The following is a 17,732-nucleotide window of genomic DNA, read 5'->3' on the forward strand; positions in this document are numbered from 1 at the left end:
TGGGCACATATATATTAGGGATACCTCATCTGATCTCTCATCATCAAACTTATGAATTTCAGACCTCTTAGTTTCACACTTGCTTCTTGTGGGTGGATTGAAGATACTTGGATACATTTTGACATTTGAAAGCCTCTTTTTGGATATTCTTTGGAGCTATTCTTGGTCTAATGGATGGATATATTGCATGTTATCTTGTAGGTGGATCTTATTGTTGAATATCTAATTCTTAAATGTCTAACGCATGGAACTATTGATTCTAGATTAGATCTTATGCCCTAATTTGTCGAAATTCAATTTAATGAAGAATATCTAGATGAATGTTGTATGCATTACTCATCATAGCATGTAATGAAGTTCTTAGTGGTGACGTCTTTGTAGCTCTCCATGAAACTCGATTTTACCAATGAGTGGGTGAATGCCAGAATTTTGATAGCTTGGGCATCGAATTACGGCCTCCTTGGGAACAAATTTGGCTTATCTTAAGCATCCTAGGCACTAGTCCAATAACTTGGTGATCAACCCTAAATTTTCTCCATAATTTTCTCTTTTCAAATTCAGTACTTTTAAGGCTAGGAAGGAGAATCTAGTGCTTAGAGTGAAATTTTAGGGAGGACTTTTGGTGGTTTGAGAGCCTAAACATAAAGAGGTAGGTCTTGACTACATGACCTATCATTTTGGTGGGTATCCACTCAAATTTCATCCATAAAATCTCTTGCCCTAGGTGTTGCCCTAAGAGGGAAACCCTAGTTTCTTCTCCCTCAACTTGAGGACTTTCTTGAAGGTTTCATGAGCCTTGTAATTGTTGGAATCCATCACAAGGAAGCTTTTATCTTTGGTCTTCACCTTTGGAACTCCCATTATGGTCAAATACATCAGACCCTAGGTCTTGAACCCTCCTTTCTAGGGCTTTTCATAGAAAGTGAATTGCTTCTTGTGTGAAGCCTTGAACTTTGATTGTGTCTCTCTTTGAATGAGTCTTGTTGAGATCATTGTGCACCTCATCCATACCATATCTATTTCAAGTGATCTCATCCTTACCAACACTCCTCCCATCAATGAAAATCCATAAAGAGCAGGGGATTTTGGTTGAGATGGCATTGGACCTCTACCCCATTGTTAGCACGTAGTCTAGCTTGTTGCCTTGTAGGGTTTCCCTCTCCAAATCCTACTAAATTTTGTGGTAACAAGCTTTACGGTCATGCTCTAATATCTATTAGGCTTATCTTCAACATGAGACCCCTTGACCGGTTATATTTATGTTTTCAAGGAGGAGATCCCAATGAAGGGCCTGGAGCAATCAAAGACCCAATCCTTCCATCAACTGCTCATTGAAGTTGCACCTTTCCAATTTTGCAAATTTTACTATGTTTCTCTTAAACATGGTTGAGAAGAATGATTGGGATCCTCCCCACCCAAGTTCAATTCTCATAAGTAACATGATGAACTTTGATGTAATGGATGGAATATATATTATTTCTCATATGGATGTATGGATATTTATCTGTGTAAATAAAAAACAAGAACTAAGCTTATCTTAAACATGAAACCCTTTGACCACCGGAATCTCTAGAGGAGCCCCCAGTGAAGGGCTAGCAGCAATTCCAGACCAAATTCTTCCATCAACTGCCAATTAAAGTTACAACTTTTCTATTTTGTAAATGTCACTGAGTATGAAATTCATGGCATACTAAAAATGCTATATTCTCAAGTGATTAGTTTTAAGACTACAAAAACATTATTCCAAGAAAGACATGTTCCAATTTTCTTTTTGTAGTGTTACGGAATTCATTTATATGCAGACGATTACTAAAAATCTTGTTGTGGTACTTTATGTTATGAGAGTTAGTTTACGTTATGATTGCAAAATCTTTAACAGAATGTTTTCGTCCTTTCTTGCAAAATAATGGAAGAGGACTCAGGTATGATCAGTATAAACAATCTTATAATATTACTTACGAATCCTTCAAAGAAAATAGGAGAGAAATATCTGTCAAATTTTATTTCTTTCATAGAAATGCGAAATCGTCCCTTATTCTTTTTCCTCAAACAGATTAGCATTTCATATTTCCAAACAATTAGTTTGGTATTTCAGAATAGTTAGGCACACGTTGACAATCTTGTATCTGCAATGTGGTTTAAATCAGTATAATACACTTATGAAAGTCTTCAGTCTCAATTATTTTCTTGAACTGAGAAATGATTAGAAGCAATATATCAAATTGTAAACTTAAGCATCTAACAGTCTGAACACAGCGAGACAACTTACTCATGAACAAAGAAATCTTACATCCTACTTTCTTTGACATGGTAGATGTAAATGCCACCAATCTAGCACAACATTGTCTCACAAGACAGCGTACCCCATTATTTAAATATGATCTCCTTGTGTAGGTTTAACTCGATATTAAATAATAGTTCAGAGTAACATTTGATGAATTAGTCCGCAGCTGTTATATAATCAATAGCATCCTTGCATATGCCAGTCATACTAGCTTCTGGTCCATGCACCTGTAAATCAAAGACTTGTCAGTACAAAAAAACGTGCAACTCTTGCACAAAGTTCATAGAGAAGAAATTTTCAGCATATAGCAGCAAGGCATTCAACAGGTAATGGTGCCTTCTTCTCTTAGAAAAAAAGAGTTCAATGGCACCAAACAAATTCTTGCATAAGGAAAAGCATCCACATAGAGAAAAAGTGTAGAAACTGTAGCATCCTCATTTATTATCTAACATGACAAAATACACACTTTGGGTAAAGAGCATCAACACATTGACACACCTAACCACAAGCAAAGATACAAACCTATGGCAGGTAACTGCCATGGTAAATGGAATGACTTGCATGGTCCAAGAAAAGATGAAAATATTGCAATAACAAAGACACTATAATGTTTCAGAAATATCAATATCCTAGTTATTATCATGGCCACATGACCTTTGTTTACTGTAATTGCCATAGTGTTAACCCCTAGATTTTCCCCCTTGCAAAGCTGGACGGTTAGTGACCAGCACATTTCATTAGGCTGGAGGTTTGAGACATATTCAGATATAGTTTTCCTTGAGTCAGGGTTTGGTACCCATGGAGTTCAGCTAGTGTTGATTCAATGATGTCATGGTGTTTCAGATACAGCTTTTGCACAGATTTTCATCAGATACAAAATAGTTGCCAGTTTTAGCAGTTCTACTTTTTAAGAGACAGAATTCAGATGTTTGCATGGCAGTATTGTTTACGTATTGGGAGTCCTCATGAGTTCAGGATTGCGATGAGCCTTTTTCAGATTACATGCATGGTACTTTGTGGCAGTTCCAATTCAGAGACTCGCATGTCAATTGTGATGATATATTTGGGATCGTGGCAACCTCATGATTGCAATGAGATACTTCCAGGTGACATGCGAGATGGGCATATTTTTAGCAGGGTTTGCATGTCAGATCTGGTCACATATTTCGACTCCTCACTGAAAATTGAGTCCAATGAGGTGGTTTAATAGACAAGTGAACTGTGAGATATTTCTATTTATAGCAGATTTTTCATGTCGATTTTGATGGTGTATTTGGACTCAGTGAAAACTGAGTCCACTGAGTATGATCTTGTGGACATGCAGACAGTTCTCTATGTTTAGCAGTGGTCATGCAAGGGTGACACGTGGCAGCCTATGGTAATGACATGCAGTAACATATGGTTGTGACATATGGAAGATTGTTGAGGTGAAAATGGCAAGATCTGGACACATGCATGAGTTGGAGTGAGGTGGCGAGTCATCTAAGTTGGACTGGGTGTGTCAGTGAGTTATCTCAGTCGCTTGAGTGGGTCAACTGCACACTACAGATATGCATGCATGGGTCTAGGAGTGACTTGGCATCTTCTTGAGTTAACTGTTAAATTATGCAACTACAGTCAAATTCCACTTTGGACAGTTCATTTGATGGAGATGATGATAGCATTGAATTCCTCTTTTAGAGAGAACCAAAATCAACCTAAAGATCACTCAAATCGGATAAGGGAAAGTGTACTTATGAAAGAAAGCCCACATATGCACATTTGGACAAGGTCAGCCCCAAAGCAAATTGGACACCTATGGAAGCCTATAAATACAAGTGACCTCAAGCTCATTTGGACATCACCAAACATCTTCTTCTTCTCTTCTTCGTTGATTGGTTCACACAGGTCTGACGCTGGGATGACAAAAGAAGTTGGCAAAGGTCCGAAATTACAGGGTCCAAAGCTCGCATCTATTTTAGGGTTTTGGGTTACAGCCGTTGGCTTGCCACAGAGTAGATTCAGCCACAGTTGCAGGGATCACAGGCTCAAGGGAGCGACTGGAAACCTTCAGTCGCATGCAATTCCTCATCCATGCGACCAGGAAGTTTGACTGAGTTTTGAACTTTGACCACAACTGGCCGCAAATAGAAAAAGTTGTCTCTGAAATATATTGACACAGGAACCATATTTCTGAATGTGATTGGGTTATTGGATGACATTGCATTAAGCTCATTGTACTCTCTACTAAACATTTTATGACAATCTAATAAAATAAGATTTTTCAAAGGGTTTTCCCCCTTGTGGGGCTTTTCCGGTGTCTCTTGTTGATGTGTTGATTGTCTCCTTTGTCATCACATTTATTGTTCTATCTTCAAACACTAGTGATGAATGGAAAGACTAATTATATTTGAAAAGATCGCTAATTGAAGTATTGAATTGGGCTAAAGTAATTGATATAGCATAGAACAGTTTGAAAAATTAACATTAACTACGTCACATGCATGCAAGGAGGAGACTACAAGGTTTTCTCTCTAGTTAACTAAATGCATGCATTCTCTTTTTAAGACTTTGATTTAGTCTAACTCTCCCTCTCTAGTTCAAGTTCAGTTGGACTAGAATCATTTCCTCTTCACCCATGCACATGGATAGTTCATCTCTACATTGCCTTAGTTCATGATGAAACCTAACTCCAACATATCACTCCTCACTCTTCTTCATTCCTAGTTGACTAAAGTGCATCTCAGTAGGACTAGTGTGCATTGGTTTCTTCTCTCTAACTTGATCTCACTTCACTCCCTCTCTCTCCTAGAGTCCTAGTCAACAGTGTGCATGGGTAGTCAACTTATAACTTGACTGAATTCACATTGATACTTCAAGAGATATCAGATTGTGTTGACTCAACCATTCCCTAGTCTAACTTAGAGCACTTGACACTTTAGTCTTCTCTGGGATTACACGATCCACACTTGGACTAGGAGCAGTTGCAGTTTGATGGCCAGTTCACTCATCAATGCACATAGGGTACTCTTGCATGAGGGGTTTGAGCTCTCTCTTTCCCAATGCACATAGGATGAAGAGATCACTAAATACAAGTGTTGGATTTTGGCTTAGGGTGGATCTTCTTCGACAACAACAAATTACTGCTTTCTTTCTTGATTTCTCTTTCCTTCTCTCTTCAAGCTTCTATACTCTTGTGCAAGGCCATCACTGTTTTGGTTCTGTAACAGCCTTCTTGGTGCAACCAACCTCGTAAATTTTGCAGTAAAACTCCATTTTGATCTAATCTATCTCTCTAAGTTTGTCGAAATTTTGATGGTTTCTTGTGCAATGTTGTAGAAGTTATAAGCCTTTTCTTTGGTTAAAAATCTGCCAATTAAAGTGCTTTCTTTCTTTTTTATTTTGTCATTTAAAAGCCAATGCCAGATATAATTCCACCACTTTAAACACAAATTATTTTATAATGTCTTTGACCATTAAATTACTAGCCAAAAACAATAATTGCATGCATGTTTTACATGTTTTTTATACATTTACAGGAGGAACAGTACATGCAAAGCTAGGAGCACACCCTATGGTTGGCAAGCACCAGCGCAAATGGAGAGATGTTTGCATCTAACACGACGGGTGAATTTTTTGTATATGTTGCATTGAGATTTCTCATCCTAGAGCTACCAAGTAATCCATTTTCTGAAAGGGTAAAAATCAGTGCCAACACATAGTTAATGATATCATTAACATGCTCACTATGGACAAAGGATGGTCTCTAGAGTATTCTAGATATATAGTTAATAATATATTGTAAACATGCTTACACTACGGATGAAGGATGGTCTGGTCTCTAGTGTATTCTAGATATACCCAGCAGATCTGGAAATCACCCCCAAAAGCATGGATCAAAATAAACCTTGATGAGGCTACCAAAAGGTAACCCTAGAAAAGTTGGAGCTAGGTAGTAGCTAGAGACAACCAAGGCAAGTTTTTAGCAAACGATGCTCAAAACACTGGTACGAAGGCAAATAATCAAGCTGAAATAGTCAGACTAATGGAGACATTAAACTTGGACTAATTTTAAATTATAGAAAAGTAATCTACAGAAGAGATTCAACAATAATTAATGATTTGTTAAGGTCACTGTTACCCACCACCAATGGGTGAAACCCATAGGAGAAATTTTTCTCCTAGATTGTCTTCAGCCAGCAACCCCTTGCAACCCCCAAATAGCTCGACATGGCCACCATCTTTGCCACCTGAGCCAACTATGATGTGCCCTCACCCATTCTATCATGATTGTTTGTTTGAAGGTGGGCCTTCCAATCTTGAAGGTATAGCTTTTCTTTATGTAATTGGGTATTTTTGCTTACTTATTATGGACACATCTGAACATGGATTAGTGAGGGGATTTGGCAGAAAGAATGCGCTTGGTTTATACTCTTGTCCCCTTGTCCAATTTGGTGCAAGGTTACTTGGGAGTGGGAGTGAAAACGGGAGCGAGAGCGACATTTTCAGAAGCTCACTGTTTGGGAGCAATTCGGGGAGCAATATTTTATATAATATATATTTTTTTATATTTTGATGCATATATGTCAACAAAAGCATGTCGAATGATGAATTAGATATAAAAAACATAGATTGAACCATATAACAACAATCATATAGAAGTTATAATCTTCATCAACCACATCCACAAGTTAGTAACATAGTAACATACAACATATTGAGTCTCATGATTCATCAATCTTAAAAGTTTCAAGCTTTCAAAATTCAATATATAACATTTATCATCATTGATCACCAAAGTTGTACTTGTAAGCTAAGTGTAACCATTACAACAAATAATATCTAACATGAAATGAAATGTTATAAAATGAAATTAAATGAAACAACTTTCAACTTTCATGAAGCATCATATTCATAATTCATTACCAATGAGTTATAATTGCCAACTTCAAACTTCAAACTTAAATTGTTATATATTGTTTACATAAAATATCATAATAAATATGAAAGAGTCAACAATTATAAAAACTACTAGAAACTAGAAAAAACAACTAAATCTATTATCTATTGCTAATGCTTGGGCCTCTTGCCGCCACGAGAAATGTCTAATTTTTTAGTCTTGTTGGAAAATTAGGGTCTTTGTCATTAATATCACCCTCTAAGCATTAACATAAGATAGAAAAAAACATAGCATGTCAAGTCAAGATTTTGTTTGAGTGATGGGTACATTTTTAGTAGGGTCAGGATAGAGGAGTTCGACAACCAATATCACTAACATCAAGGCACATAGAGGGATTGGCACTCTTGATTAAATACGAGTTCCATACCCTAATACATGACAAAATCCAATGGAAACATTGCAATCCCCCCAATCCTGAAATCCTGAAAAAATGATAAGTCTGCTGGATTTTGAATGAGATCTAAGATTCTACTTTCTCCATATGAAATTAACTAAGGTCAGAACCACTCTCAAACATCTTGAGTCATTTCATGGTGTTGTACCTTTGAGATAGTAGTAGGTCAGCTACCAATGCTAGAGCATCTAAAATAGTTGTTTTGGGGTTTTTGGTTTTAGTTTTGGAAGACCAATGAAAGAAGACAAATATAGAATTGAAATACTTAATCCTTTGGATAATATTAATATTTCAGCAAAGGGCTGCTATAAAACTTTACACAGTGATATGGATCAAAATAGTGGTGAGAAGAAAACAGAAAATAATATGATTATCATAGTTTCCAGACTGTAAAACAGAACAATCATAAGTGTGAAAACCTTCCAAACTACGTTCCAAAGATTCAAGGCAATATACTTGAGCTTACATAATATGTTGATATTTATCGATTGGAGGGGATTAGTTAAACAGACAGTTCATTAATCCATTCTCTTAATAGATGATCACTTCAGGAGCTTATAAGAATTAATTGAGACACAATTATTCCTACCTAGATATCTCTATAAGTCATAAGCACATGAAGAAAGACATAATGATTGATAACTGGAAAAACTTACAGGATAGCACAAACTGTGTAAAACCAAATTCAGAATCCTCTGCTTTGTATTAAGGTTCTAGAAAGACTGAGTACATCAAGTGTCTACAAAAGCTTCCTTCACAGGTGCAACCAGGTTCAAAGTAAAATGAACAATCAAGACTTTACAAGCAATGAATAATGAACCTTGAACAATGAATCCATAAAAACTCGAGATGAGAGTTATTTATACAATAATGAAACTAAGAAAATACCCTAAAACTGATTAAGATTTATTTTAGGAAAGGAAAGATCTTCATACAAGAAGATAGGGGCAGCTGTGAAACTGCTTCTTGCTGTCCCTTTTATTCAGGTTGTGCTGGCTTTGTTGTCTAATATTTTGCCCCTTTATGTTGCTTGATTGTTTGTATCCTTTACGCTGGTTGATTCCTTCATATGATCTTTCATCTAATTCTCTTTAAACTCTGTGAATATCCTTTGACCCTGTTGAGTAACCTTTACTGTGCATTTCAGGTTTTTACTGTGTTTTTCAACAGTAGTTCCCTTTAGATTTTATGTCTCATGGTAAAGTAATTTGATATGATCTTCATATTTGTCTTTTGACTGTATGCAGGGTTTCTCTTTGTAAGCCCTGAACAGGAGACTTTACCTGCAAAACACAGAAATTGTTAAGAAAAACAAAGGTGACAGAGAAGGTTGTCAATGGCTTTATTGAGCTTGAAAGGATTTTGGAAGGAGTCCAGAGCGTATTGGAAGGTCAAACAATGGCTTTATTGGTCGCAGAGGCTTATGGAGGGTTTACTGTGAAAACGGGCGAAACAAAGGAAAATGGGGATTTTTTGGTTTAAACGGAAAAATAGTCTACTTTACGAATTATGGCACAAAGTGAATAGTGGTCGTTTTTTTGTTATGCGGGAGGTGGTTTTGGTTTTCATCGCACCGCTTTATGAGGCGCGGGCGGTTTTGGGAGGGGTCACCCAAAATAATCTGAGCCTGACACATAGCAAAGGGAGGTTAGTGGAATACTGCTTTCGAGCGGGTAATGCTCATACAGAGAGCCAACCCAAAATTGCTGAGGGTCATTGGATTTGAATGCCTTAGATCGGATAGTGGTGGAGCAAAAGAGCAACGCGGAGGGTCCCAATGATTAATTATGGCGGCAATGGCTTTATTTATGGGTTAAAACTGAGATTAGCGGGGTTTTATGGTTTAACAGAGGTTGTAGGTTGGTTCTTTGTTTAAACTATAAAAAAAGATTTAACAAAGAAATCCTTCGCAAAACACGGTATGGCGAACTTGAAATTGTGTGAATTCGGGCGGATAAATGATATCGGGTCCGGGTTCATATCGCATATCGCAATCGCAGTTTAGCGGAGGAAGGCCCATCGCAAAGGAATGCGATAGGGGCCGGACGCGACGTGGAATAAAACATGGTTATGTAGGAATTTACAGGGTAAGTTCCTCAGACAGAACACCAAAGGACACCGCTCACAACCAGATCGCAGATCAATACACCAGTATTTTTGACGTGGTTAAAACCCTCAAAGAGGGAAACAGCCCACGGCCTGAGCCAACGCGGCCACTTCAGGCAATTTATTAATAAAAGAATGAAAATTTACATATGCTTCTCTCATGCATGGATTACCCTACAAATGACCCTCCATGCGCTTTAAATAGAAATCATGGACCAATCGGGTGTCAAGCCACGGATCAAGTGTCGGTAATACCGAGGAGAGAATGAACCGTCGGATCACTACATATCGTGACCGTCGGATTGTAAGTTACAAAATGTACAACGGTAAAGAAACACACTTTACCTAACTCTATACCTAACTCTATACTAGACCAAGTTGTACTTAACTATTTCCTATGTGTCGGAATATCCTAACATCCCCCCTTAAGAACAACTTGGGATAGGATTGAAGGATTTACAAATATGACACAATAGGAGAAGGAAGGAGGCACTAGAGCCTATCCCCCCTTAGTGACAACTTCCTGAACTCCAACCATAAATCGAAGTTTAGTGAACTTCGCCTTTGTGAGAGCCTTTGTAAAGATGTTTGCAACTTGATCATCTGTAGAACAATATTGCACTTCAAGAACATGGTCATGGATGAGCTTTCTGATGAAGTGCATGTGTAGTTCAATGTGTTTGCTGTGCTGATGTTGGACTGGATCTTTGCATAGTTGAATGGCACTTTGATTATCACACCAAAGTGTAGTCGGATGCTGCTGCTGAAAGCCAAACTCTGACAGGATCTAACGAAGCCACAAGGCTTACTTACTAGCTTCTACGGCACCACGATACTCTGCTTCTGCTGATGAAAGAGAAATGGCAGCTTGTTTCTTACAAGCCCATGTAATAGGTCCTGAACCAAGAGTGAACACATAACCGGCAGTAGACTTCCGATCATCAGGGTCACCAGCGCAATCAGAATCAGTGAAACCAACCAATAGAGGAGCTGCTTCGGCACTGTAATGAATCCCAAACTGAACTGTACCTCGAACATAACGAAGTATTCTTTTAGCTGCTTTCCAATGACTTTCACGTGGGTTTTGCGTAAACCGAGCAACAAGGCCAACAGCAAAGGAAAGGTCAGGACGAGTATGAGTTAGATACAAGAGTTTTCCTAGAAGTTGACGGTATAAGGTAGCATCAACTTCGGGAGAAGTACAAGTGACTGAAAGTTTGACTCCAGACTGAAAGGGAGAAGGGGCTGGCTTACAGTCTTCCATGTGAAAATGACGTAGAATATCACAAGCATACTTGGACTGGGAAAGGGAAATACCCTCCTTGGATTGCAAGACTTGAAGACCAAGAAAATAGTGTAAGTGTCCTAAGTCTGTCATTTCAAATTTCCTTTTAAGGCTAGACTTCACATGGTTTATAAGGTTGGGATCACTACCAGTAAGGATAAGATCATCAACATAAAGAACAAGGATGATAAGAGAGTTGCCCACTTTCTTGGTGTAGACAGTATTGTCAGAATGACACCTAGAAAAGCCAGATTCTAAAAGAAAGCTATCCATTTTGGCATACCAAGTCCGAGGAGCTTGCTTGAGACCATAAAGGGATTTCTTAAGTTGACATACAAGGCTGGAGTCTGTTTGTATGAAGCCAATGGGTTGTTCCATATAGATTTTTTCATGCAAGTCCCCATGCAAGAAGGCAGATTTAACATCCATCCGATGGACTTCCCATTTGAAAGAGGCAGCAAGGGAAAGAACAAGGCGGATAGAGTTCATTTTGGCAACAGGGGAGAAGGTTTCAGTGTAGTCAATGCCTTCAACCGGTGAAAAACCCTTAGCAACAAGACGAGCTTTATGTTTATCAACTTTCCCATCTAGTCCATACTTGGTTCTATAAACCCATTTGCATCTAACAAGTTTTCGTCCCTTTGGTAAAGGAACAAGATCCCATGTATCATTTGCCAACAATGAATGATATTCTTCATTCATAGCTGCTTCCCAATCTGGATGGCCGGAAGCTTCTGCAAAGGTGTCAGGATCATAATTTACTAGAGCTTGAGCCAGTAAAGAAGAGGCTCTCTCAAACTGAGAACGTGTACGTCGCTGATCTGTAGGGTCACCGGCAAGATCACTTGCTGCATCTCGAGTAGCACGAACCCATTTTGGAAGCTGAGGAGCTGAAGGAGGATCCTGAGATGGTGGGGGAGGATTGTCATCCTCACTTTCATCATCTGAAGAAGAAATGTTTTCAAAGGTAGAAGAGATAGGAAGAGGTGGCACAACTGTCGGACTAGGCTCGCAGGCCGATATATTTTCATCAAATTTTACATCTCTTCTAATGATAACATTTTTGGACTTAAATGGAATAAGTCTATAGCCTTTGACATCTTTAGAATATCCAACAAAAGTACATTTTTCACTCTTAGGTTCTAAAGCTTTATGCTTTTCATCTGGAATATGGGCCCACGCTTCACTTCCAAAAACACGAAAGTGACTTACATCTGGTTTGATTGAGCTCCATGCTTCTTCTGGAGTGATATTCTTTAAAGCCTTAGTAGGAGTGCGATTTATTATGTAATTTGCACAGTTAATTGCTTCTGCCCAAAAACTAAGACCAAGTCCTTTAGATTGTAGCATACAATTAGCCATTTCCTTTAAGGTGCGATTCTTCCTTTCAGCTACACCATTTTGTTGTGGAGTATATGGAACAGTATGTTGCATTTGTATTCCATTCTCAGTGCAAAAGTTGATGAATGTGTTTTTAACATATTCTCCGCCATTATCAGATCTTAGCTTAAGAATTTAATGTCCAGATTGTTTTTCAACAAAGGCTTTGAAGGCCAAGAATGTGTTAAATACTTCACTCTTGAGTTTTAAGAAGTATACCCAAGTGCGTCTGGAGAAATCATCAATGAAAGTTAAGAAATACTTGTAGCCAGAGAATGAAACAACAGGAAGTGGACCACATAAATCACTATGCACAAGCTGTAAAGGGGCTGAGGCGTGCCAAGAGGCACGTTTTTCAAAACTGTCCCGATGATGTTTTCCGAGTACACATCCGGAACAAACACCATCTCTGCAAGATACTATAGGAAGACCTGTCACCATATTTTCTTTACACAGATGCTGAAGGGAGCGATAGTTTAAGTGACCAAATCGCTCATGCCAAAGTTTGCTCACTTCATCGTTATGAGCAACAAATACTGAGGGAAGATTTGATGACCCAAAGTTGTGAAACTTATACAACCTTGTAGAATCATCAGTAATGCCAGTAGCCAAAATCTGTTTAGGATATTTTAAGTCCTTGATTACAACATCATGAGGTGAAAATTCAACGATTTTACCTTCACCTGAATGAGTTATCTGATATACAGATAGAAAGTTGCAGGATAAGGTTGGAACACATAATACATCATTAAACTGACCATTGTCTAGATGAACAGTTCCAGTCCCTACAACACTAAGAGATCTATCATCACCAACATATATATTTTTGGTGTTACAATCATTTAAAGAAGAAAACGTGGCTTTGTTTTTGGCCATGTGATAAGAAGCTCCAGAATCAATGAGCCACTCATGAGGATGAGAAGAAGAAGATACATTTAATGCATAGCCAGACCGAGATGCTTGACAACCACATGTAGAAAGTGCCATTCCTGAAGATGAAGTTGAAGTTGAAGATTGCCCCAAATGGATGTTATGCTTCTTCATTGCTGCTTCCAAGGCTTCCATCTTCTTAAAGCATTTTGATTCTAAGTGGCCATCTCGATTACAAAAATTGCAATGTCTATCAGTCTTCTTCCCTTTGTTTTTATTTATCTTATCATTTTGTTGAAATGATTTTCATTTTGGGGCTGAAATTGCTTAGGACCCTTGTTTGGTTTAGGACCATTCTTTTCAGGATATGACTTCTTAGGATTCTTTGAATTTGGTTGCTACTGGGCGGCTAACGCTTTCTTGGAAGAGTTTCCAAGATTAAGAAGACCAAGGTGTAAGAGTTTTTCTTGTTCTCTTATTAAAGAATCACAAAAATATTCAAAGGAAGGGGGCTTGTAGTCTGTTCCTTGAGAAATGAAGGCTTCTCTTGTAGAATGGAAGGTGGAAACAAACACAGAGTAGGCTGGTCCCAACTTAGTAAGAATGGGATAGATAAGGTTACTATCTTCTTTCTTAACTTTAACACCTTCCAAGAGATATCTAAGGGTCTTGAATTTGGACAAGAAATCTTCAATGCAAGAAAAATTATTAGGGTCCAATGTAAGCAACTCATTTTCAAGTTGATGGGCTCTAAGTTCATTTTTTATCCCAAAAACTTTATTGATTTGTTTCATTGCTTCATCAGGAGTATCAAGTTCTGCAATATGGAATCTAAGAACTGGAGAAATAGACATCCCTATCAATCCATGTGCTTGATCTTGCCTAGTTACCCATTTAGCAGCCTTATCTTCATCCTTTGGTTTCTTTTCTTGGCCTGAGGCTATTCGGTAGAGACCTTTACTTCTAAGTAAATCCTTAATGTAGGACAACCATTGGAAGTAGTTGGTGCTGTCAAGGGTAACTTGGTATTGACTTTCCATTTCAACGGAAATTAAAGCTAAAGATGCTGAAAATAAGTGTTCCAATGGATAGATCTCGAAAAATTAAGCTGGTTTAAAAAAACGGCTGTGAAAACGGCTTCCGGATGAAGAAGTTATGGCTTTTTGAAAAAAGTTGATGAAGTCGCCGATGAAGTGCGGGAATGTGCGGAAATGAAAAAATCCGCCCCCCAAAAAATGGAGACTTGAACCCAAGACCTCTACTCTCTTAGAATAGCTTTGAACCAATTGAGCTATACAAAAAATTTGAGAGAGAGAGAGAGAGGGGGGGGTTGATGCTTTGGGTTGCGTGCTTGCTTTGAGAAGGCTCTTTTTCTCTACAAAACAAAAAACACAAAACCCAACACGGACATGCAAAGAAAACGAACTTTACGGCTCGAAGTTAGCTTTAGCCGAAAAACTAAATATTTTCAAAAATGAACCTTGCGGCTCAAAGTTAGCTTTGGCCGGAAACTAAATATTTTCCTCAATGTTTCTGATTTTCCGAGATCACCCTAAGGCGCAGGGAAAAGAGCATACGCATGAGAAAAATCCTTCCTCTCTGTTTCTGATTTGCCCAGATCGCACAGAGTCGCAGGGCAAAGAGCATACGCAGAAATGAAAGGTATAGATCCGGTAATAAAAAAGCTAAATAAACCGAAACCGAAATAAACAGAGAGAAAATAACAGTAAACTGCAAATAAACATTGTATACCTCCAAATCTTAAAAATGACGCAGCTAGGGCTACAGGAAACCTTTTCGCGTGAAACAAAAGGGGTTCCTCACTGGAACAGATGCTCCCAACACAACAGAGCAGTCCTCTCGGCCCGAAAGCAGTCAGAAACAGCAAATGTAGGAAACAGCAGTCAGATGCAGTTCTACCGGCTTCAGATTTGGATCACCAACGGACGCGACCCTCAAATAGCTCTGATACCATGTAGGAATTTACAAGGTAAGTTCCTCAGACAGAACACCAAAGGACACCGCTCACAACCAGATCGCAGATCAATACACCAGTATTTTTGACATGGTTAAAACCCTCGAAGAGGGAAACAGTCCACGGCCTGAGCCAACGCGACCACTTCAGGCAATTTATTAATAAAAGAATGAAAATTTACATATGCTTCTCTCATGCACGAATTACCCTACAAATGACCCTCCATGCGCTTTAAATAGAAATCATGGACCAATCGGGTGTCAAGCCACGGATCAAGTGTCGGTACCGAGGAGAGAATGAACCATCGGATCACTACATATCGTGACCGTCGGATTGTAAGTTACAAAATGTACAACGGTAAAGAAACACACTTTACCTAACTCTATACCTAACTCTATACTAGACCAAGTTGTACTTAACTATTTCCTATGTGTCGGAATATCCTAACAGGTTAATACTGCGAACGGGTCCGGGTTCCCATCGCATATCGAATATCGCAATGGCGGGGGGAAACGCTTTATCTAGGACTTGCGATGGAGGCGGATGCGAAATGGGAATGAAATATGAAATATATTGCATCAGGTTCGGGTCCATCGCAATCAGAGATCGCAATGGCGGAGGGTTATTTCTTTATTCAGGACTTGTGATGAGGGGCGGATGCGATATGGCAATGGATTATAATATATATTGCGTCGAGTCCGGGCCCATCGCAATCGCATATCGCAATGCAGGGAAAGTGCATTCATGTTGAAAGGTTTGCGATCCGCCGATGCGATGTTTTATTAAATACATAGTTTTATTATAATAAAACTAATGGTTTTGGGTTATTTTAATAAAGGAAGTTAATATATATGGGAAAGGGAACTTTTTAGGGGTTTAATACGTTAAGTTAGTGTTAATATGAAATATGAGCAGAAAGGGAAAATAGACTAAGTATAATGCTTTTTATGAGTAATTTGTTTTTCACATATGTACATTAATAGTTAGGCTAAACAACTTTTGTGGGTTTTTGGGTAAAAGGGGATTTAGCATGGGGTTTTCACTTTTCCTAAACAAAAAGGATTTTAACCTTAGGAAAAGGGGTTTTTATGGAAAATGAACGAATATGAACTGTATGAAGGTGGGAAGGGGAAATTAGTATATATAGGGATGAATGAGGATGAGGGAAGTTAATTAATTTATCTTGTAGACCTTCATTTGCTTTGTGTAATTGCCTCATGGACATAGAAACATATAGTAAAACATGATAAATGTACATTTTGTCCAATCAATTAGCAAACCTCCGCAACCTTTCTTCTACTTACCCTTTGATTTTCCTATCATTTTTTATTCACTTAATGGGTGCATTTAAGCTAGCAAACCCTTTTCCTTTCTTTTTATTTTTACAAAAGCAAACAATCTAATTCTAACCTTATAACATCCAAGGGCTCAAATTAAACTGATGAGCACCTTATTATGCTCTACCTAACTATTGATCTGCCAAGATTAAACAGTTTGGCCAGATCTTTATTCTCTAAATATAACATCAAATTTAAAACATGAAACAATCAAGATTAAACTATTTGACTGTCATGGGTTGTGGCATTTAAAACAAGCTGCAGATAACCATTATTTTGCAGAAACAATAGTAGTGGCATTTACACTTGCTCACTTTCAAAGTTTATTTGTTTTCTTTTCTTTCTAACCTAACATTTTCTTTTTGTCTTGATTTTTTAGGACATCTAACCTAACATTTTCTTTGATGTGGACATCATCATCAAGTTTTTTTTTCAAAAACATTCTATTCACTATTATTATGTCCATATCCTAACTTAACATTTTTTCAAAATTTCTATCTTATCAAAACCAAAAAATGCTACACCACATGGTAATGTTAAAAATTTAAGTAAAAAGATGAAAATGAAGATTAAGGAGAATGTCACTTTTACTTTAAGAATTTAACATTACCTTGAATCACATATCAATACTAGGGCCATATCCTTGATCATTAGGCTGCCCCACTCAAAAATTATTTGTTTCTTTGAAAGAAAATTGCATTTGAAATGTTACTACAAAATTTTTTTTGCAAAAAAGACTAGGGAGCTCGCCTAATCGCTCCCTAAAAACCAGGGAGTGTTTATTTTTAAAGGGAGCATGCTCCTGAAATCGCTCCCCCTTCGGGAGCGCGCTCTCGACTAGCTCCTGAACGGAGCGCAAATTGGGAGCACGTTCGTGGGGGGGCGCTCCCATGCAACCCTAATTTGGTGGTTAGCTTTTGTATCCTAGTCTTGTGGGATCTCCTTTATTCGCTACTAGCTATAGGATTGGCACTACATGGGAAATCCTGATTCTAGTTGCATGGTCCCGCTTCTCAACACCACATACATCACTCCCCTCTGCTCATTATAACCCCTTTCCACATATTTCCCATCTGGATCCACATTTGCCCATTGGGTCCACAAGGAGTTAGCCTCCCCCTCCCCTTGTCCACAGTTTGGGTCGGGCTTGAAACGATGCCTT

General features: G+C 38.2%; 1 protein-coding gene across 3 annotated transcripts in view; it reads right to left on the reverse strand.

Annotated features, from left to right (window-relative positions):
* Positions 1-2,152: 2,152 nt before the first annotated feature.
* LOC149176894 (ATP-citrate synthase alpha chain protein 3-like) overlaps positions 2,153-17,732 on the reverse strand; it is a 292,463-nt gene continuing 276,883 nt past the window's right edge. For all 3 annotated transcript variants that reach the window (XM_089419998.1, XM_089419996.1, XM_089419997.1), the window contains one exon: positions 2,153-2,511. Coding sequence is in view for 2 of the 3 variants with exons in the window: in XM_089419996.1 (XP_089276122.1) it covers positions 2,440-2,511 (72 nt within the window). In the remaining variant the exon portion in view is untranslated. The remainder of the gene's footprint in view (positions 2,512-17,732) is intronic.

The sequence above is a fragment of the Pinus tabuliformis genome, chromosome 4_1 (genome assembly GCF_031772625.1).
Source record: "Pinus tabuliformis cultivar Carrire ecotype Pingquan chromosome 4_1, CPIR1, whole genome shotgun sequence".
NCBI classification, from domain to species: Eukaryota; Viridiplantae; Streptophyta; class Pinopsida; order Pinales; family Pinaceae; genus Pinus; species Pinus tabuliformis.